This window comes from Euprymna scolopes, chromosome 6 (genome assembly GCF_053919585.1).
Source record: "Euprymna scolopes isolate OS-2025 chromosome 6, ASM5391958v1, whole genome shotgun sequence".
In the NCBI taxonomy this organism is placed as follows: Eukaryota; Metazoa; Mollusca; class Cephalopoda; order Sepiida; family Sepiolidae; genus Euprymna; species Euprymna scolopes.
In genome coordinates, this window is record NC_136487.1 from 112,917,010 (window position 1) to 112,940,975 (window position 23,966).

Genomic DNA, 23,966 nt, shown 5'->3' on the forward strand with positions numbered 1-23,966 from the left:
TGTTCCAGGAGCAAACAGAGCATGATTATAATGTTTATTTATAGAAACATTATCGACTACATATGTACGTGCATGTTTCTGCAGTATCTGTTTTTAGAGATATCGCATCTTTTGGCCAGTGTATTCATCGAGACTGGACTTAAGCTTGAGTTTATCTGAGTTTAAGCTCGAGTTTGGTGTCGGCTTAAAGACGCGATATCTCTGAAAAGAGGTACTTCGGAAACATATATGCACATATTTAACTAATAATGTTTGCATAAATAAACATATATGACTTAATACAATGACGTAACGCTGTGATCTTGTTCGTAGGTATAAAAAAAGAACAAGAATACACTCCCTTTGTATCTGACGCCATTCATGCATAGTTTGCCTTTTGAAACGAACCAATTATAAATACAGCACTCTACATCTAGCGTTATTCAAACATTTTAAGTATACATTCAATATCTGATGCCATTCAAACATACCATGCCATGCCAAACGGAACAAATAAATAAAATACAAAAAAGCAAAAACTAAATACAGCAGCTCGTAAGTGACGTCATCCAAATGACACGTATTTTAAAACTGACTTGGTTTAAAAATCCCGACAGACATATTGTTGAAAATGTACACTATCGACTGTAGGAGATGTAGAAGAACAGCTTTTTTTTTCGGTTAGTGTCTTGCAAATGCAGTGTCTGTTTTCGCGAGCCAATTTCAATCCAAGTTTGGTAACAAGAAGTATGAAATGGAGTCTCTGCAAATTTGTGGCTCACTCACTACTGATGCAATTCTCTATCTGTATAAAAGCCAAATACGTCCAAAGATGGAGTACTGCTGCCACATCTGGGCTGGAGCTTCTAAAAAACAGCCTATCCTGCCTTGACAAAGTACAAAATAGACTTCGTGGCTTAGTGGGGGATGCCCTTTTCTCTTCCCTGCAACCTCTCTCCCACAGAAGAAACGTTGCGAGCCTGTCTGTTTTATCGTTATTTCCATGGCAAGTACTCGTCTGAGCTCCAATCTCTGGTCCCCCTCGCCAACCTTTCACGATAAACACCCGTCTAGCTAAAACTACCGTCAGTAATTTCCCCCACTCTCTATCTGTGCCTAAATCCAAACGTAGATTCCATGAACAAACCTTCTTTCTGAGAAGTGCCCGCCTGTGGAACTCTCTTCCGTTTGCCTGTTTCCCACCTGACTACAACTTGGATGTCTTCAAGTCCAACATAAACAAATTCCTGATTAATCGCACCCTTAAGTAAGACACTTTATCAAATCTCCAATACCAACTATTACTACGATATTATCCCACTGATTATTGTACACACAATAACCCTTATCCCCGAGTGACTTCCGGGCCTTGATAAGTGGTGACCTCCATGTAAAAAAAAAAAAAAATCTACACTTAATCAGGAATTTGTTAAAGCAACCAATGAAACATCAATTACTTATTCAATCTAAAAAATGTCCCTGGTAGCAAAACCACAGATAAAACTGCTTTAGATCGATTTAATAAGTAAAACGGTAGTTTGTACCATTGCTATTAATGCTCTGTGGCGCTGATGTCTGCGCTCATAAACTGGCGATGAGCATCCTCAGAAGGTGACCGTAGCTTTGTGAATGGTGGGTCCAAGTTCACATTACTGAAGATTGGTCTAGACTGTGTTCTTGGAGCGATTTTTGATCGACCATAGTTTCTCTTTCCTTTCTGAAGTTCTTGCAATAAGCTCCTTGGCATGCGATATTCTTCCATACGGATGGCATGACCTACCAACCGCAGTTGGGCCCTGATGAGCATACAACTCTACAAACTACGGACGTTCGGTGCCACTACTGCGCCAGATTCTATGCTTCCAGCCTGGGGTTGCGCAGCCCCCCCCCAAAAAAAAACGCAGATGAATTGCCAAAAACGAAGAGGCTTCTTCAATACGATGAAATACCAAGTAGTAACAAGTAGAACGGAGTAAATGAAACAATGAGCTACTCTACTCAACTCTACTCAACTCAACTCTACTCAACCGTGCAAAAGACTTTTAGGGAAGCTCCGATTCCTTGTTTGCTGGCTAGAAATGGCTATCGAGCTAAAAATCAAAGTGATGCCGTCTCGTCCTAAGAGGTCATTACCTTAAGCGTACAACTGATTGCCGATTGTCTGAGGGGCTCTTACCGGAGAATGCCAACGAGAATTTAGGTAATTTTTGTACACTTTCAATGTTTCCTGTCATGATAGCTGAATAATCCACGCTAAAGAACCGGCTTCGTGTCATCTCGTCTTTTGTGGAAAGAACGGTAAATAGGAACCGCTCCAACTGGACATGTCAAATAAAAGACCCAAACGGCAAAAACGACTTAAAATAAAATGAGAAAGAATAATGCAATAAGCCAGTTATTAGCCATAAGCACCCCAAAATTTGATAAAGATTCGAGGATGATAGATCGAACATAAAAAGTTACCGTCAAGTAAGGCCTGACCATGACTAATGTTTGTGTAAAATTAAAAGAAAAAGATAAAAGAAACCCAAGGACAGTTATTGAGAAAAGTGCAAACAAATGAACGGAAGTAACGATTTTTTACTTTCACTATAACTAATGTTTGTGCAAAATAATAAAAAAAAATCCAAAGCGTAGTTATTGAGAAAAGTACGAACAAACGAGCGGAAGTGAATTACTAGGTCCAATCCTTTGTCGGGAGACCAATAAAAAAGAAAAGAAAAAAAAATAGCATTGTTCAAAAGATTACAAAATAATACAGAACGCGTGAAACAAGAAAGCAATGGTTAATAATTTATCTTTTTTATTCATTTTATGGTAAAATATTTTTGTTAACATTTGTTGTTTTACAAAAAAACAAAACAAAAAAAACCCACTTAATTTTAAAAAAATAGAGTGAAATGATGAATTAAATGTTGTTCGTATTTATCTGTTAAACAAAAGATTTAAGAGTCTCAAATGTCAACTTGACATAAAGCATTTATAAAAAGCAAACCAGACATGAAATCTATATCGGATTTGATTTTTATATCTATGTTAGCTCTCCATATAACCCGAAGGTACCACGAAACGTTAAAATAATATCAAGTCAGTACGCATGTGGTAAATAGTACGCCTATTCACAATTCATAGTTCTAGAATGATTTATGATTTTTCATATAAAAGTTAGAATTTAAAAGGCTTGGCACAATTCGATGTTGGATAATGAAATTTTTTTCCAATGCTAAAAACATACAAATACAAACATAAAACTTCTTTTGGGAAGAAAAACAATTTCCGAATATTACGTTTTCCAATTTTTGAGAGGAAGATTAGTTATTCGGATTATTTTGATTCTTCAGACTACTGTTCTCATCTTGAGTGATATTTTCACAATATTTCGGTCGATGTAACTTCCGACCTTCTTCAGGTACATCTAGTCGAACTCGGGAGTTCGGTAGAAAGATTTTCTAGCCGACAAGAGACAACTTAAGGACGTCACAGTGACCGTAATGTTGTGAAAATGACACTAAAATTGAGAACGGTACTATGACAATCCGAATACGAATAATCTGCAAATATCTACATCAAAAGTGAACAAACTGCCTGCAACAATTATCAGTACAGCATTTGGACTAGTTTAACCTTTTACGCCACCGAGGACAAACTAAAAACGTTTACTTTTCATGAACCAAATAAAAGATTTAAAACTGAAACATTCTGCACATGCAATATTCATTTCTTTCAAAAGTGCGTTTTTGGATTTTTTGTTTCTTTTTTAGATAAGGATTGATAATTTATATTGTTTGGATTATTTGCGGAAAACAGAACAAGGTGTTGCACGTGCGAGAAACTTATTTTCTTAGAGATTTTTATTTCAGAGTTTTTATGCAATCTACGGTTTCTCTTTGTAAGACATTCATAACACGAATTTGTCGATTACTACAACTGAAAAAAAACAAAAAAAAACAAAAACAAAAAAAAAACAAAGCAACTTTCTCCTCTTCCTCTAACGTCAGACGGAATTTCCATGAACAGAGTTTCTTTTATAAATCTTCCTGTCTGCGAAATAAAATATCACGGCATTGCTTCCTTGCAGACTACCTTGACCTTTGACTTGACCTTGAAAGTTTGGTTATGGTCGATATTTTGGTGGATTTATTTATTTATTTGTTGTTTTTTTTTACTTAGGAGTAACTACTTATTAAGACCCGAAGGCTACTCAACTCATTGTTTCCAAATTTGAGTCGTAGATTTGATACTCTTTGATAACCACCATGAACATTTTTAGCTCGATCAGATCAACAGTTTTTGATTATAAACGTTTCTATGGTAAAACTTTGAGAATACTTCGTATAATATGGTCAAGTAAAGCTCAGATTAAGACTTTGAGTCATCCTTACGTTGTCAGGCACTTATGTTCTTGCTAATATTGATTTCGGTTTATATCGATGGAATAAAAAAAATTTCCAATTGTTTTAATGCTTTTATTTCCATTTGTCCCGGACTTTTCGGCTACTTCACTAGTCATTTTAAAGGAAATCATTACCAACAAAATTGTGATGATTTTTGTGAAAGGAGTTTCCAAACGCGGCAAAAATATACAATGAATGCATTTAAATTCTACATCGTTATTAAAAAAACCCCGTAAATCTCCAATTTGGTTTTGTGTATTTAAACGATGAGAATTTCTTTAAATTTGTTTGAAGGCGTGTTATGTATATTTCGACGTCGTCTAATGGAACAATTCATGCTTAATAAAAGGTTTTCTACCTAAATATACTTTACATATCATGCTATTAGTCAAAAGTATTTGGCAAATTAAAAAGCGAATTCTCAGTCTAGTAAGTAAAAATTAAGTCATCAACCATAACCGAGGACGACCCGAAAGTTCTCATTTTTGGCTAACGCACCAAAATGTAGGAGAGGGTGCAACTCCTTTTTCATGATTACTCCACCCACCCTTGTGCATCATCATATAATGCTGGGTGTTGATCAGAGAGCATCAAGTACCATTTTTTAATCTTCAGTATGACTTCGACGATTGAACCCCAATCTCTCGGCCCGTTAGCGAACACTAACTATTAAGCTAAATGCGCAGGTTATCAGCCATAAAGTGTTGCTCTTTAAACAAATTAAGCACGAAAATACTATTAGTTTTAGTTATTAAACCAGAAGAATACATGTTCAAGCTCGTGTAAAATTAATTCCACGAACAAAACAGTTTTGCATCATTTTTATGTCACTTTACCAAGATTAAACTTGAGATAAAATGATACGAATTCTACGTATAAGAATTAGTAATTCAATTTTTGATGAAAATCCATGATAGGATGTTGATTTTAGAAAATGTCTAAAATTTAAGATGTAAGCTTAAAAGAAATTTAATTTTAACTGACTTTTACATAAGAATTACTAAAAAAAAAAAAACATTGTCCTGTTTAACGTGCTGTATAAACTAACACATTTGGGATGAAGAATAAATTTTTGAGTGTAGCCAGGTACTTTTGACTGATAGCACATATATATATACAATATATATACGATATATATGTATATCTAACATGTTTTTGTCAGTGTATGACTAAATATTTGTGCAAAACGGCACTGTTTCACGAGCAATTTGTGAATTATCTGAAAATTTTTGAATTGATGTTTTAAAATCTTAAACAAAAAAGTAATAAAATGAATGTGGAAAATGCCGGCATCGAAAGCAAAAATATAATGAACGATGTCCAAAAAGATTAAAAATGAAAATTTAGCAAAACAAGAAAATCGCCATTTTAGGCGCATTTTGTCCAATGGTTATTTCTTGTTAAGATTCGTTGTAATTTGTGGATTCGCGCAAATCAATTTCTTCGATGACTGGTTGAGTGTCACTGAATTTGTCCGGATAAAGAAAGCAGTTTTTCTTTGGTCGACCTTTCGGTTTCGTCGGCGGTTCTGTCCCTCCTTTTAGCAAAACCTGTAAAAAAGATACAAAACATCGTATGAAATGCAAATGAATTCATTAGTAATTTAATAATTACAAGAAACCTTAACGACCAATAGCTATGGCTGAAAGTATTTCGTTCAAACTCCTCGGCTTAACGTTCACAGGGAACGTGAGTTGGAACATACATCGAAGAAGAAGGTGGGCTCTCTCTACCGTGCTAGAAAGTTACTTACGCCTGAAAATATCCTGTACAAACATAAGACCACCATTCGCCTATCTATGTAGTATTGTTATCACATCTGGGCTGGTACATCTACTAGTCTCACTCCTGGACAGGGTTCAAAAGAGAGTCACCAACCTGATAGGTTCTGAACTGTCATCTAAACTTAAACCTCTCTCCCATCGACGAAATGTTGCATCTCTCTGCCCGTCTTAATGATGGATGCTCTGACGAACTACAAGCCCTTGTACCCCCTCGACATAATTCCCCTCGACAAACAGCAAAGATCCCTAGATGTAAAAAAAAGCCTTCTACTCTAATAGTTTCTTCCAGGTTCCTGCTTCCAACTGTACTGACATGCAAAAGTTCAAATGTAATGTGAATAGACATCTTGCAATTCCCTACAACTTATGTCCGTGATAGTCACCCCCTACATCAAAGTTGAACTGTGCCTTGTTTGGGTTGAAAATGGGGGAAAAAAAAATAAATAAAAAAATAGACAACATTGAAAATAACAAGTGAAAAATAAAAATGGCCACCCAATTTAGCAGTCATTTTTGTTCTTTTTTATTTTTCAACCAATCTAACACATTCATTTCTTACTAGTAGGGCCGCCCAGCTTTGTCGGGTCGTAAAATGCGTGTAAATCTATTTTAATTCATACAGATTTCATATTCATTATCACACAAACAATTCTTCATTGAATATTATATTATACCTAATATATAGTAGTGGTTTCAAAATTAAAAAAAAAAAAAGACTTGGGTGCCATAAGCTACAATCGAAACCAAAACACTTAACGCTCCAGCAGACTCTCCTACCGATGTAGCTATTGAGAGATAGATAAGAAACAGTTATTAAACGACTTAAAAAATTAATTGAATTTGCGCATGCGCAAAAAGGAGTAAAAAAAAAATGTTAGTTTAAATGAACATTTTGCATTTCAACTTGCCAACATATTTCTATACGCGTCATTCATATATATATCGTATATATACGAGACATGATACATAAAGACTTTAAAATGTCACGATTTAAAATAATATACTCTAAATAATAAAAGTAAACGTACGTATGTCCGGCAAGCTTTGTTGCGATTTTTTTTTAATGGAACGCTATCTTAAAATAAAGTTGTGTAAGTTCAGTGTGATAAAAAGAGAGGAAGATGTTTTTTTGTGTGTGTGTGTGTTTTTTTTTTAGCAAATTTATCTTTTAAGAAGTTGAAAAACTGTTTAGATCTAAATTGGAAATTGCAAAATAAATTTTTAAAAAATACATCCCAAATTGTCTGACTAAAAAAAATTCAATATCTTATCTTTATTTGAAATTTCGTTAATTATTTTTTTTTTAATATTCACATGCTTAGAAAGGAATAAAATAATGACATTTCGTTTGATTGACTAACTTTTTGTTGAAGGAAAAACTGTCGTGATTTCTGTATTTAATTCAATTATTCAGAAATATCTTCTATATATATAAAAGCGAAAATGTATGCTTGTGTGTCTGCTAAATACTTTTGACCGACGGAACAAAAATTCACAAACTTGGTCTCATATGAAAGCCCCACCCTCCGGACGACAAATATCGAAAAATTGGCCCAAAGGGACCATCAGAAGTGCGTAAACTGATCGATTTTCTGCAGGGGGGGGCCAAAATGTGACATTTTAATGTTAAACATTACATATTTTTAAATCGATTTATAACTGCCCCAAAAAATACGGGCGCCAACTCTTCTACATAAAGTATACATGGGGCCGTTTATTTGGGGTCAACTTGTATTTAAAACCCGCTGAGTCATGTCACGTAATCTTGACGTCAGCAAGCTGTAATGGCAGTCTGAATTAAAAAAAAACATTGTTATCGGTAAAAAAAATTTAACCCTCACACAAGCTAAACTATGAACTTCTACGCTATGACAAGGTTACCAAAGTTATTAGCACGTTAAAAATAGTTAGATACGATAGTTAAACGAAAAATAACAAGCCAAAAATGTGAAGTAAAAAAAAAATACGTTTACAAAAAATATTAACGATCGAAGTTTTTACAAAAAAAACAAAACAAAAACAAACCCAGACGCCGTTTTCTTTTTTAGTAACACTCTTTAGAGTAAGGAAGACGAAGTGTGTGTGTGAGTGAGTGAGAGAGAGAGAAACGTTAACTTTTTCACCCCGAAATCGACAATTTTCGACAGGGGGGGGGGCCAACAACGCATGCGTCAGGTGACGTCATGACGTCGTGACCTGATTTACTTTAAATAGTTGAAAAACCGAACAAATTTCATATACGTCGCTTTAGCTCAGGTAGTTAAGGCCTTGGTTCATTATCTAAACGTTTTGGGTTCGAATCGTGGTGTGAGATGATGTTTTTTTTTTCGATGTTTTAAATTTAAATATTGAACCCTGTATTATTTAAGCCATTTTTCACGTAACGTTCGTTTTCCTGTTTTTTTTTTTTTTTTAATTCGCTTATTCTTAGCGACACCCCAAAACACATGGGTACCCACCGATTTTTTAAATTTTAATATCGAAACAGGCTTATTTAAGCCATTTTTCACGTGTTCGTTTTCTGTTTTCATCGTTCGTTTGCCTTACGTTAGTTTCTTTTTGCGTTTTTTTCGATGTTTTGATTACCCCCCCCGCTTAATTAAAACGTTGTTTTCTTTTCTTACTTCGCTTATAACAATGCTTACATCTTCATCGTCGTAACGCTCGACGACTTTCAAACATCTTTCACTTATAACAATGTTTCATTCTGGCTGGCCAATTTTATTTTCAAACTTCGCCTCAGGGCTTCGGCTCCGATCCTACCCCCCGGTTTCTTTTTTTATTTAACACCATACACACCTACAAACACCCGGGTAACGCCGGGTACCCCTCGCTAGTTAAAAATAAATATAAGTTTAATACTGGTCAAAAATTTAGAATTGCAATGAACATTTTTGGCGGCAGCTTTTGCTACTTCGTATTTTATTTCTTACGTTTGTCTTTGGTAGTTTCTGTGAGAATATATACATATTAAAAATGCTAGACATTGTGTTCGTTCAAAATATGCCAAAGTTATAGCCCGTTGACTTAGAAAAAGTACTTTATGTCAAATTGATGGCTGAATATGATTAAATTTATGTTAATTTTTGCGTTACATAATAATCCCTATTAATCCTTAACTGTGCAACGAATGAATACCATAATACTTAGTTCGCTGCACTTTATCATAAAAAAGGTCCATAAAAATGTTTATCCAGATCGGCTTTTTTTTTAACACATAGGAGTCACCACTTATCAAGGTACGAAGGCCACACGAGGATAAGGGTTATTGAGTGTACGGTAGTCAATGTGATAATTTCGTAGTAATCGTTAGTAGTAGAAATTTGGTAAATTGGATTATTTAATGGGACGGTTCATTAAAAATTCGTTTACATTAGACTTGAAGACAACCAAATTGTAGTCAGCTGAAAAACAGACAAACGGAAGAGAGTTCCACAGGCGTGCAGTTCTAAGAAAGAAGCTTTGTTCATGGAATCTACGTTTCGGTTTTAGCACAGATTATGAGTGGGGAAAATTATTGACATTGGTTTCAGCTGGACGGGTGTTTTCGTGAAAGTTAGGCGAGGGGTATTTTTCTCACGGCAAGTATTTAGTTCGTTCTTTAGTGTAGGAAATGCAAACACTTAGTGAAATGCTATTTCACAGGAGTCAGAATTCGTTCTAAACCAACGCACACACACACACACACACACACAAAAAGATGATACTTACTTGTTTTTTCCATTTCATCCTTCTGTTTTGATACCACGTTTTGACCTGAATTTGTGTCAGACCCAGCGTCTCGGCCAACTGTATCCGATCCGGCGTCGACAAATATTTCTGGTTCTCGAATTTTGTTTCGAGTCCCATCAATTGAAGTTCTGTGAAAACTGTACGACTCCGTCGACATTTTTTAGGTTTCGAGAATCCGTCACCCAAAGGTGACCGCGTCCTCACGTACACCGGAAGTGGAATCGGTAACGGAAACGAGCGTTCACTTTCTAAGATTGAATCCATATTTAACGAAAATCCAGCTGAATATGAAAAAAAAAAGCAAAAAAACAAATGTTACATTTACAGATATGGAAATATTGGTCTATTTTTTTGAAAAAGGATTTTCTTTCTCGATTGATTATTTGTATATAATACAATAATCAGACGGCTGTTCTCATCAAGTGTGTTATATAACTCTTAGCCTTCTTCAGATGTATATTGTCGAACTCTGGAATACACCTGTCGAACTCCGGGAATCTGCACGAAATTTTGAGCGAAACCCTTTATTTAATCCATGAAAGTAATATGTTCTCGTTCCGTCAGCCATGATTGGGTAGAATTACTAAGTAATTTGCAATTGTATTTCGAGTGTCGTCCACACTGAGGATTTAAACTTTCAACCTCCAGAAGAGTAATTTTTACAACTGAATTTCACCAAGTACTTTATCCACTACGCCACAGGTCTTTGACTTCCGAGTTTGACAGAAAGATTTCCAAGTTCGATAAAGTACATCTTAAGAAGGTCGCAGGTTACATCGATCGAAACGTAGCGAAAATAACGCTCAAGATGAGAACAGTGGTTCGAAGAATTCAAATACGAACGAAAATGTTATTGTAATCGATTTTTATATTTTTTAGTTAAATCTAAAGGTGGTGGGTAGAATTTTAAGTCCATTATTCAAATGGTCTCTCTCGACACCGGAAATAGCAAAATGCACTTTTTTTCATGGTCAACATTGGTATGAAATCGATGACTAGCCTTGGCTGGTGTATAACTGTAAAAGAAATAAATTATTTCATAATCACAAAAAATGCTTTCATTTAATCAACTGAAAATAATAATTTTCTAACATAAGTGTACATTTTTATCTATATTTCTCACGTGCCATTTTTTCCTGTTTATAAATTCGTGCTTTTATTTGTGCCATCTTTACTGTGCCATTTCTTCCGGTTATCTTTTTATCTGAAGTCGTTATTGCGATATATAGATTTTAGTTTTACTGGTAGTTTAAATATAATAAGTATTTATCATTTTATCAGTAGTGGAAAATTCAGTTTAAATAAAATCGTTTTTGGTATCTGGAATTAGGCAATTTATTTTCAATTATTAATTCCGATACCCCGAATGTTTCGATTGTCCAATTCTCGATTCTAAATAATCGTACCAAGACTAGTTTTAAAATCAAAGGAGCTGACTTAACGTAAAAAAACAGAGTCGACGGATAGATTTTTTAATATGCCGTTTTAAGCAAAACAACAGTTTTTACTTGTCATGTCGAAAATAGTAATAAAAAAAAAAATAGGAACATTCAAAGATTAGAAAATTATTTATAGTTAAAAGTAATTTTTACAGAAAATTGGTAGAAATTGCATTTCCCCCTAGATGTGAACACTTTGAAGATTGCGAATACAGGGGGCATATTTATCTCCCCTTTCGCCATTATAATGGCTGCTATACTGTTTTAGACCATAGCGATATATATTACTAAAAAATATAATAGCAGTTGTTCTACTCGATGAATTTTCGTAATTTTTAGATGTATACTATTTTCCACATGATAAGTAAGTACTGTTGTTTTGCTCAAATCCACATATAAAAAAAAACTAAATAAAAAAACAACAAAATCAAATCCATAAATAATTTAGAGTAGATTCGTGTTTGGACATTAAATAACCCCCAAAAGACAAACAAAAAACCGAACTACAGTCTTGTAAAAATGAATGACGTGTTAAATTTCGAAAGCTAGAAATTGATAAAATCGTATTTATTTTGTGTCGTATGTAATCTCAAACAAACACTCATAATGGGGTTTAAATGATTTCATTTGACTGATGGCAGGTCAGTCTTCCCCTGGTGAGAAAAGTTTTTTTTTTTTTGGGGGGGGGGGGGTCTTTTACATTATAGGACTCCCAAGTTGAGATGAACTAGAGCTAAGTATGTTAAAGTCGGGAAATTAAATAGTTGTTTCAATTGTACAAAAAGGGTTGGCGAGGTGGGTTTCGGGGTTTCGTGACTTGAAAAGATCGTCATTTACTCAGAATAAGGAATCGGATCTGTTAACCTGAGGATAACACGAAGTTCAACACTATTTGCTCTCCGTTTATAAAGGCTATACGAGTCGGACCGCTTTACGAGCGACTGCCTAGAAAAATAGGCGCATTTCTCAGCCAAACAACTTCAGACAATTTTTACTTTGGTTTGCAACGAGACAGCATTTTGATTATCTTTCGTTTCTTTTTTGTTGTTGTATTTAAGCAACTGTGGATAACGGAATTGGTCTGCGATGCTATTTTGTATATCGGTCTGACGCTCAAAAAAGATAGGATTAATCTCTCTTACTCACGCACACACACACTAGTGTTGGGCCGATTAACCGTAATCGGAAAAATCTCAACATTTTAGGGTATCCGAAAAATTTGTGCCTAATCTCCGATGCCAAAAACGCTTTTTAAAAATAATTTTTAATTTAATTAGATTTTATTTAAAAACTAAATCTTCCACTGTTGGTAGTAATATTAAAATAATTAGGTACATCAAAAAAAAAAAAAAAAAAAAAATGCCGATGCTCAAAATGTATAATCATTTAGACCCTTTTCTTTTAGTTAAAAATTCATTAAAAAAAAAAACTCAGGAAATTAATCAATTTTAATGAAATTTTCAGTATTTTGATATATATAGTATAATGAACACATTTTTACTTGAATCTTAGTGAAAATGTATTATTTTGTTTAAACAAAAAATACCTTTACTAAAGTTATGGTTTTCAGTAGTAAAATTTTATTTTTTCGTTTTTTTTTTTTCATAAAAAAGCATTGTAAATTGTAACAATTCAATATTTAATTTTTACAGCAACATTACGAAAACAGACCCTAAAATCCGTATTAAATGAATTCGATATAACTCGAAGAAAAATTAATTTCTCGAACTACCGATATTATAATTGAATTAAGCACTGTTTATTTAATATTTTCAAAAAAAATTATTTCAAAAAATATTTACTTTTGTTTTTTTTTTTTTGAAAAACAAGTTTCGCATAATTTTTATATGTACGATTCTAATATTTTCCTAGCTTACATGAATGCGAAATAATTTTTATATAATCTTGAAAAATAAAACTTTTAATTTAAAAGCAGGAACATAGAAAAATAACTAAATTAAAAAAAATGGTAAAAAGTACACAAACGTTCACAATACGGATGTACGGATATACATTTGAGATAAAAAAAAAGAAAAGGAAAAACAGCACGTCATTTTCAGAGCCTTTCAACTGTCTGAAATTTTGGGCTTCCGTATAAATATTTGTGACGAGGACTGTTTTTTTTTTTTCAGCAGAACGAAGCGAAAATCTTTCGCTTTTGGGAGCTAATTAAGCTATTTTTTGTACAAACAAGTTTTTTTTTTATTATTTAATTCAATATTTTAGGACTTTACTAATTATCTTTGAAATAGACCCAGAAAACTTATATTTATCTTTCAAAGGATTTTTACAATGAATTTATTTAACTTCAAAATTTAGCTGAATTAGTTAGCTCGCCGTGAAAACATTTTTTTTTTTTTCACGTGCACAAATATTTTTTTCCTTTTGGAAATTAACTTTATTTTTTATTTTTTCAAATACAATCAAAAAGTTGTCGGAAATCTAAAAAAAAAAAAAAAAAAAAAACTGATGATAAATCGGCTTTCAAAACTATTTCCCTCCATCTTCATTCCACTATTTTTGCCCGTGCCTAAAAATAAATATTTCTGTATTTTAAATTCCCAATAAAACTAAAATATTAGTGTATTTTTACGTTTCAGAAAATATCTGCACATTTTTTTTTACGATAATTGGGGGAAATAACTCTAAAGTTAAATATTTAGAGATTCATGAAGAATCGGAATCGAAATCTGTAATTGTATCGGAATCGCGAATTTAGTATGGAACCGGCAAAAAATATTTGAATCGTCCCATCACTAATATATTTGTTCCGTGTGGATTATTGGAAAATTTATCGCTGAGAATTCAAACAAGTAAAAAAAAAAAAAAAAAAAAAGGTTCGATAACGACTTGATCAGAGAAATCCATCCTGACTTGAGCAGTGAAGGATGTGAGGAGACATGATTCTAGCATACAGCATCATCAACGGGAATTTAAATCTACCTTAAGGAGTTTTTTTTTAACCCAACACTTAATCGGGATCACCGTGGATATAGCCTCGTGGTTTTCGTCTCAATTTATTTAGAGATGAGCAATGCTTCTCTATATATTAATAACGAATGAAAACGTAGCACGGAAGGGGAAAAAACTCTTTAAAAACAACAAAAGGCAACAATGGCTAAAAGTTGTAGTGTCCGAGTGAAGAAAAGGAAAAGTTGAAAGTTCTTTGTGCCTGTTAAAGGTTGGCCAGTAGTTGAAATGATATATATATATATGAGAGAGAGAGAGAGAGAGAGAGAGAGAGAGAGAGAGAGAGAGAGAGAGAGAGAGAGAGAGAGAGAGAGAGAGAGAGAGAGGGAGGGAGGGGTTGTCTCTTTGTTACTTCCAGGGATCTCTCTGCTCATCGACCATGATTCCCAAAGGGGTTGGAGAAGTTTTTGAGGGTGGTAGAAGGTATCAGTGCACTCTGCAAGCCGATTGGTCAGTGCATTGCCAAATCTCTTGACATGAACATTGATTCGCAATGAAAACTAAATATTTATTCTATTCGTAATTGCTGCAGTATTCTTTGTCCATGTTTTTGCGCCTTGAAACAGCCTTGATGATGCATACCATATGCAGGTTTAAAGATAAACATTCATATGGTATATAAATTCAATATCTTCTGTCTTTTTACATGGTTTGTTGCAATTTTTCTTCGTTTACCAATAAAATTAATTGATACAGAATCCTCGCCCCTAGTATCTATCTGTAGTTAAAAAAAAACCCAACTTTATTGGGTGTTACAAGAAAACACTTTATTGGGTGTTACAAGAAAACACTTTATTGGGTGTTACAAGAAAACACTTTATTGGGTGTTGCCAATAGTCTACAAGAAAACACGGCCAATTATTTAAAATAAAATTGTTGTTAATGAATATTTTCATCCTAGCTTTTATGGTTTCAAGGACCACGTGTTTCGGTATATTTTTCCCGAACTCGATGCCACCATTTTTATGCGTTGTGTTATTGCGTGGATGTAGCAATAAAAAGAATAGTTAACAGATTACATTTATGTACATTTATTCCCACATAAACAGTTTGACAAAGACAAACGAAAAGTGGATTTCCGGAAACAAACATGATATACAAAAGAGTCAGAACCAAAGAATGCTTACTAAAAAAAATGATTTATTACCAAATACAATCGATAAAGACACATGTTGCCGGAATCAGAGATAGCAATATATGCGTTATATTATGTTGTCTATACGACTGCTAACAGGAAAGACTGACATGGTGGTAAGGTTTTTTAATATTATGTAAAATAGTCACACATCCAGACCACGACCAATGGCTTTGAAAGATTAGCTAGAAAAACGATACGGTCTCGTCTTAACTTTCACATCTATAAACATTGGCAAGAATTAGTCAAATTAAGACAATTTTCCGCAAGATATAACTCAGTTAATTCTGCAGCCAAGAAAACTCATTTCAATAGTTTTGCGTAAAAAGAAATGCATTCACTCCAGTAGGATTTATTTATCAAACTCAGATTTTTTAATGCGATTTCTGTCTCTCTGTCCTAGGAAACAAAACCCTATTCCAAGATCAAGCACGATTTTTCTCGTAAATTTTACTTGCAACGCAATAATGATATTAATATCAATTAATATCGTATGAGAGTTTGATTTTTTTATTAATCGGACTAATGTTCACATCTTGAGTGCTATGTGCACAATGTTTCGATCCGTATAATCTCCAACCTTCTTTAGGCGTATAAGTCGCTATGCGTGCGATTTATACACATGGCGACTTATACACGTGAAGAAGGTCGGAGGTTACATCGACCGAAACAAAAAATACTCATGATGAGAACATAAGTCCGATTAATCCAAATAATACAAACATCCCTCATCTAAAAAAATTAGGATTGTAATAACAAATAAATGAAAAATAAGTTACTCTTCTACCTACCTGAATAAGTTTTTTGTTTTAACTTATTTTATGTTTTACTTAAAAACAAAAGCAGTGTAGAGTCTGTCGAGTTAGGACACAAAAAATGTTGGTGTGCCCGCCGTGTGATTACAGCCTGTTTGGAGCCTCGAGAATCGCTTAAAATCGAAAAAAAAAATACTGCTAAAAATACGTCCAATAAATATCACTAATCGTCCCTGGAATTTAGAAAAATTAGTTAATTTTTTCTAGGTTTAGAAATTAGGCAATTATGAAATTATTGATTGAAAATAGATGTTAGGACCGTTCTTTAGGGGGTATAGGTTGAAATAGGAGTTAGTCCCCCCACCAATACTTTCTCACACACATACTTTCAATTATAAAATATATACTAATTATATATAAAAACAATTTTTTTCTAATTGGCACAGTTAATTAAGCTCAATGTAAACGCTTTAACACTTTCAGAGCATATATATATCAGTAGTTTACATTCTAAACCCGATCCTAGAACGGAGGAATATTTTAGCATGCATTTTGTGTGAGTATGCAAGAAAAAAAGCCTTATGCAAACAAACGTTGATTAACTTAGCTTTAGAATAATAGATAATTTTACTATTGACCACCAAAAATAAATCTGCAAGTTAATCAATTTCAATGAAATTACCACTATCTATTCGTTAATTAATCACTTGATTAATATAGGTCTTTCAAATAAAGTACCATTGCTAATTAATATTAAAATCTGGTAAAACTAGCTTATGTTGATGGGGACAAGAGTGTGAAAAGAAATCTTCAATTTATATTTTACGTTTATTCCCTTTTCTTTTGCATATTACTTCCCTGTTTTACTCTTTGTTCTTTTCGCTTTTTTATTCGTTCTCTCATTCATAAAGACAAAGTTGATTTTCGCTATTTTATTCGTTCTCTCATTCATAAAGGCAAAGTTGATTTTCGCTTTTTTATTCGTTCTCTCATTCATAAAGGCAAAGTTACAAATCTGCGTACGCTGTATTGTGTCCATAATTCAACCAGATACTAAAAAAAAACAAAAAAAAAAAACAACAGTATACGGGCAAAAATGTGTTCCTTCCCATCATTCATTTAACTAGCGTAAGTAATTTAACTTCATTAATTAAGTACTTTAAGACTGAATGTGATACAGTCTATTCTCTTAACGTGGGCAATTCAGCTCTTCCAGCGGGCCCGATCTGGAAGGTTATAAAAGTAGCTTGAATCAGATATGTCGGCATTCTCCGGTAAGAACGCCTCAGACGATCGGTAATAAACCATCCTCCCAGCTTTTTCATACCGTGAAGCCCGACGGATACACACACGTTCACTTTTATTATATAGGTTACATGCTCTTAGATTAATTTTGAAGTTTTCCTAATCAAAATGTACAGTAATACAAAAGAAATGCGTGGCTACCTGTCCACTACTTTTAGGATACAAGATATTGAAACTTGAAAATTAGTCGGAATGAACAATTAATATTTATGTCGTATTCATTTGTAATAAAAGTGTTCCCAACCAAGGAGTGATACAATTAATTATTTACAACCTGGGGAAATAGAAAATTATAGCCAGCCATCTTTGATTTCTGTATTTCTGCTCCCAACCCCGAACCCCATATTACACTTTTGGGGTATTTTGTAGTAGAGCTCCGCCAACCATACTTAGAACCAACAGATAGTATCTGATGAAGGCTTCATCGAAAGCAATGCCACCATCAATTAATGGTGAAACTGTTTTGTCTAATGACTGACATGGCAAACGAAACCTGCATATGATCTATGGTGCTTCATTAAGTGGATCAGTTCTGCCTGATGATCCTCTGAGAAGCTATGCTGTTCTCAGAACCAGATCAACAGTTTGTCGATGTGTGCAAAGGAAAGTATTGCTACCCATAAAATAAGTGTGTGTGGTCAAGGTTTACTCCTCTAGATCCGCCAGATAGGTAGAATATTGATTATATATGAGCTATCCCACAGAGTGTCAAGAATTCAACAAACTCTAGTAATATCATGATACTGCTGGAGGGCTCTGGGCTAGTGATAATGAGGCTGCGTCTACCAAAACCATGCCTCTGCTGTACAAATAAGATTATGTATATATATATATATATATAATTGTTGAGCACTTTCAGTTGAAATAAAGTCAGCCAATTTAGCTCGTATGCGCAGATCATATGATTAGATCATTGACAGACGTTAAAACATTTAAAAATAAATGTTTAATTTTCAACAGTATTTCTCACGGTTAACGGTGGCCGAATGGATTAGGCCCTAGCTAATGGAGTCAGAGATGGCTTCTGTTGCCGGATGCGAATCTATCGATCGGTGTTAATCGCGACACCCTGCACTGATGATTCCCGAAAGGGTGAAATACTGTAGGTATTTAATAAATTAATAATTATTATAGTAAATAATTATATATATATTTTATAATCTTTCTAGTATTATATAAATGGAAATTTGTTTGTGTGTGAGTTCGTTCCCTATGGGCTCAAAAACGGCTGGGCTGATTTTTATGAAATTTCACACAAGGTACGTCATGTGCCTGGTAGTGTTCTTAGATTTTGTATCAAAATGTCTTTGATAAGTACCGATAATCGAGAAAATTCGACGAAAGGAACATGCGCTTTCGACCAAAGTGAACATTTTTATACAGCCTAATATCACGAATACATTCGAGAAGTTTTATTGCTACACAAACAGAAATGCCCGGTATATAAAATCAGTAGTAGGTTCTTTGATATGACAAGGGCGCGTTCCAAATAAATATTTCTGTTTGGTTCACAATTGAAGCATGATATTTGACTTGAATTTTAAACTTTAATTCAAATAATTGTATAAAAGCAACAGTACAATGTATTGTGGAATAAGTTATTGCGGGAAGGCATGTGAAGCTTCTTCCCGGTTCACCGCGTTGGGTTTCCAACTAGAACAGGCAAGCAATCGATTTGATTAAAAAATGAGCAATTTCACCGGTTTCGATGACAAAAATATGGGAGTATGAAACATTCGTTGATCATTCAATTCCGGGCTACGCAGGGTTTGCCTACTAGTATGTATTGTTAAAGGGCCCTAATAAAAGTTGGCCGAGGACCTCACAAGCAAGTAAATTCGGGTCTAGGGTTAGATAAGTTGTTTTGTTTGCCAGCCAAATGATCTAGAAGAAAAAAAGCCGGGATTGAAAAAGTCATGTGGTCGAAATTGGTCAGATTCCACCTTGGTCATTTACGACAAACATAGAAACGTATAAAACTGTTAATAGATCGATTATGATGTTAAAGAGAAAGCGAAAGAGGGAGAGAGGGGTAGAGGAGTGGAGTTAGTGGATCATAGAAAATAAACAGTGGCTTAAATAAATAGATAGAAAAACGAGCAATGATGGTCATAGAAAGAGGGGCAAAATGAAAAATGTTTTCTTTTTGCAGAGATAGACGAAATCCGTCCGCGAGTGATTCAGGGCGTTGATAACCGGTGACTCTATAGTAAAAAGAGAGAAAAGCGAAAGAGAAAGAGAGAAAGAGAGAAAAGCGAAAGAGAAAGAGAGAAAGAGAGAAAAGCGAAAGAGAAAGAGAGAAAAGAGAAAGAGAGAAAGAGAGAAAAGCGAAAGAGAAAGAGAGAAAAGCGAAAGAGAAAGAGAGAAAAGCGAAAGAGAAAGAGAGAAAGAGAAAAGCGAAAGAGAAAGAGACAAAGAGAAAGAGAGAAAGAGAAAGCGAAAGAGAAAGAGAAAGAGAAAGCGAAAGAGGGAGAGAGAGAAATAGAATAAGAGGGAAGACAGTGAAAGAGAGAGAAGGAAGAAAGAAAGGAAATGAGAAAGAGAGAGGGAGGAATACAATTCCTATTTTTCTCTTCACAAGGGCAAAGTTTGACAAAAGTTTAGTGTTTAGTATGAAACGTTCAACTTGCTCAAAACGAGCACTCCAGATACATAATCCCATCAGCACTCTCTTCCTTGCTCGCCCCCATCGAAATGAAAACGAAAAATCTGAACATCGATACCGAAACGCTTCAACTGTATGAAGTTCCAAAGAGCTTTTACCCGAAAGATACGCTTCACTCCTCCCCATTTGCCCTCACCCCCTATGAGAGCTGGATCGATTCACCAACTTCCTCTGATATGAAACAGTTGAGCTCAATGTCATGGGTACGACAAGGACCGGTATAGAGCACCAATATAAATTTCTTCAATCGGACTTGTCGAAATTCCTAGGTCTCATGTGATGAACTAACCTCGTAATAAGATAAGAGATGTACTTCGTTTGCCGTACCATCAACTGGAGGAAGTAATACTCGAAAGGGTCGTTTTCCGAGCACTGAATAGAACTAATGCAATCGCATTCATCTTAACCCGACGCTCATAAAAAGAAGCAAAATCCTGCTTGCCATCATCGTGCACACTTGAATTGTTCGTAGATGCTTTATATTGTGGGATGAAAGGCGAATGCCGTAAATAAAAAGTGAATCATAAGACAAGTAGCGAAAGTAAAGGAATGATATAAATAACAATAAATAAATAAAAAAAAAACTAAGGTCGTTAAAGAGTGGGATGGTTGTATGCTTCAATTTCCCAAGAAATAAAACAAAGCGGTATTTACTTGAACGGATTGAGTCGGCTTTAATACTTCGGTCAGAGAAGATGACGACGTTAAGTTTGCAGAAAAGTGCTTACATCACCCCCACATGATAACCTACCTGGTACTGACCAAGGTTAATGTCGCTTAACATTGGTGATCTAACGAGAACCGATATGTCAACGTGATTATGCCAAGTAATTAATGCAGTTTGTAAAATTAGCGAAGATTGCCTTGCATATCTACATAAGGAGCATTGTTTTCTCTTCTTGGCCTTTTGGTCAAGATCAAAGTGTAGTATCTGTTCTTCAGATGCTGCACTTCCATTTCTTGTTCTCTTTCGGTGGAGGAGAAATCTTTCACGACTGAGACAATTTTTATTTTTGTACCTTTTCTCCACGTTAAAAAACGACCCTGGTGTCTAACTCTGTCCCGTGGGGAGGCATAGTAAATAGGTACATAAGGAGCATTGACTTTTTACCGGAACTAAATGCTAACGAACTGATATGAATTAATTAAATTAGCTGGTTTTTACTTTCAACAGCATTACACGGATAACTAGGATGAAATTTACACAGTATAATATATAAATCTCAAGATAAAAGGAGATTGCCATCGTTCAATGTCAACAAATTAATAGCAATTCACTCAGTCACCTGTTGTTCGTCCACTAAACTGAACAGCAGGATTATCAATTTTCTTTTCTCTATTTTGTCCAGATTTAAAATGGTGTCGGACCATCAGTTGCTGGAAAATTAATGTTGCATTTGTAGTAGATGTGATTGATAAAATATCAAATGTTGATCGTAGTTTGACTACTATTTTTAAGATGGCGTACAAGATGGCCGACTATGAAATCTTTTAAAAAAATGTTCGTAATTTATTTAATAATTCTAAAATATTTTAGCCGTTTTAATTAGTAACGTTAAATGTTCTAAATATCATTAACGCTTACTCTTTCCATTTCACTTCCGGCTGCTCCTTTGTTTTTAATCGATTTCATTATGACGTTTATAAAATTGTTTGATGAAAGTACAGAATAGGTTAAAAAAAAAAATAGAAGCCTTTTCCCATATTAAGGGCTTTTCTAAATAACGAAAAATGTCATTTTAACATGGGAAAGAAAGACTGGAAACAGTAATCGTAGTGATAACCGTGTTCTGAATATACTAAAAGTAGATCCTAGTGTGACCGCTAGAAAGGTTTTATTTTCAAGCCGGCGTTGCCCAGGAGTCTTGATTTTGGCTTTATTCCGCTTTTTTTTAACTAAACATTTTATAACAAAATTATTTTTAAAAACTAAAATTTTAAGAATTAAATTTAATAATTACTGTATAATTTGATCCTTAAATCATTAAATAAACTTGTAATAACTTATTTTTGTTAAGATAATGATTTATTTTATTTCCGTTCATAAGTTATTGGATGCAGCTAAAATAATGTGCGAGTTTTTGTAGACGAATCCTGCCACTAATAGAAAATTATTTTGTAAGAAACAAAAACAAGCAATAAATAAATAAATAAATAAAAATAAATCAGTAACAAAAATCCCTGACAATCATTTGCAGTGCGCGTACGCGCCTTTGACTTACTTTTGCGAGTTCTGTCTAGAGATAGGTTAAGTTATAGATAGGTTAGAGTAGAGTTAGGGTTAGGTCGTACAAAATGCAGAATAAACACTACTTTAAAACGCATGATGGATGGCTATTTGTTTGAGTTTATGTGGAAACAGAAAAATCTAAGGGAAACAATTTTTTCAAATAAATATCCAATGACTTAGCCGATACGATGGAATAGATTTCATTGTATCTTCTAAGTAATAAAACGTTATTTTTACAACAACTTGTAGTTTGTCTTTTTTTGTGTGTGTGGCGGGAGTATTTTTGGGCGGATCTCTTTAAAAAGATCTAAAACCATTATTACAATTCGTAATTAATTTCGGATTAATAGTAATGCTGCAAGACAATAAAAAACTGGAGATTGTTAATTTCAAGAACGCCAAACTTTCACCGTCCTCGTGAAAAAATGGCGTATTCTGTGCTTCTTTCGATATATCTCGCTTCCTCTAAGCTGTGTCGTCTGCTTTCGTGTTCTCTATTACCGAGTTATTCCTATTGCTCGCTTAACGCTAAAAATAATAAGAAAAGACCTCCCGTACATTATTCCGCTTCGGTGGACGCTGTCCGCTCGCGTTACTCTCTCGTCGGGCTCTCCAGTTGCAGGAGGACAGTATTGTTGTTGCGAGTTTCGACTTAAAGAGAAAACATGTCAACATCAACATTCCTTTCAGACTAATTTTCATCGATATTTATTTAAAAAAAAAAAAAAAAAAAAAAACGCAAGAATAAAAACGCCTACCATTATCCGCCATCTTTTTTTTTTTTACATTAAGGTTTTCTAACCATGTGGTCTGTAGAAAGAGAGAGAGAGAGCTCTCTTTCTACAGACCAGAGAGAGAGAGAGAGAGAGAGAGAGAGAGAGAGAGAGAGAGAGAGAGAGAGAGAGAGGGGATTCTATTTTCAAAGTTATTTCGCAAGGTCATTAAAACCGAGAGTTTAATGAAGGAAGATAATGGATAAGATAATTGACGACAACAAACACGACGCATAGTTGGCGAAGTTTAGTGTCTAAACTCGACGTCTGTTCGTAAGTTGTTGTTTAGTTTCCAATTTAGCCATCCATCCCTTGTTTGTTTATTCAGAATCCACGGTAATCTAGTTTAGCTCTCAAGTTTACGAACGCCACGAAAATCTTTTCGACGTCTGCGTACCGCCAAAACAAACTCAACCAACCCCTACCAATCATTATTGGTAGATTAATTTGCTTAGTAAGCATATATCTGGTAAACAAATGATTCTATTTACCCCATAGACAGGTACTATCACTATTTTACTTGTTTGCATAATTCCGTTTTTATTTCCACTTATGATGCAGTATGACGAACAAGCAAGTAACATCTTTAAGCTAAATGTCAACAAATACCTGCCGGGCAATCCTTTTAAGCAATCAAATTATGCCAATCTTGTCAAAATATTGTTCATCATCTAACTGACGATCCAACCATATTAATCCATATTCTCGGGTGACGTTTGGTCTTAGCCTGTGGTGATACGTTAGTGTGTGTGTGTGTGTGTGTGTGTGTGTGTGTGTGTGTGTGTGTGTGTGTATATATTGTGAT

The 23,966-nt window shown here is 34.3% G+C and overlaps 1 protein-coding gene and 1 pseudogene across 1 annotated transcript in view; one reads left to right on the forward strand and one right to left on the reverse strand.

The window, feature by feature from the left end:
- Positions 1–2,760: 2,760 nt before the first annotated feature.
- The window catches only part of LOC145277883 (uncharacterized), a 119,900-nt gene continuing 98,694 nt past the window's right edge, over positions 2,761–23,966 (reverse strand). Inside the window, exons 3-4 of the mRNA XM_080129873.1 lie at positions 9,869–10,170; positions 2,761–5,923 (exon numbers count right to left, since the gene is read on the reverse strand). Of these exons, the coding sequence (XP_079985999.1) occupies positions 5,774–5,923; positions 9,869–10,170 (452 nt within the window). The 3' untranslated portion in view covers positions 2,761–5,773. The remainder of the gene's footprint in view (positions 5,924–9,868; positions 10,171–23,966) is intronic.
- Positions 21,050–21,182, forward strand: LOC145278478 (U2 spliceosomal RNA; annotated as a pseudogene).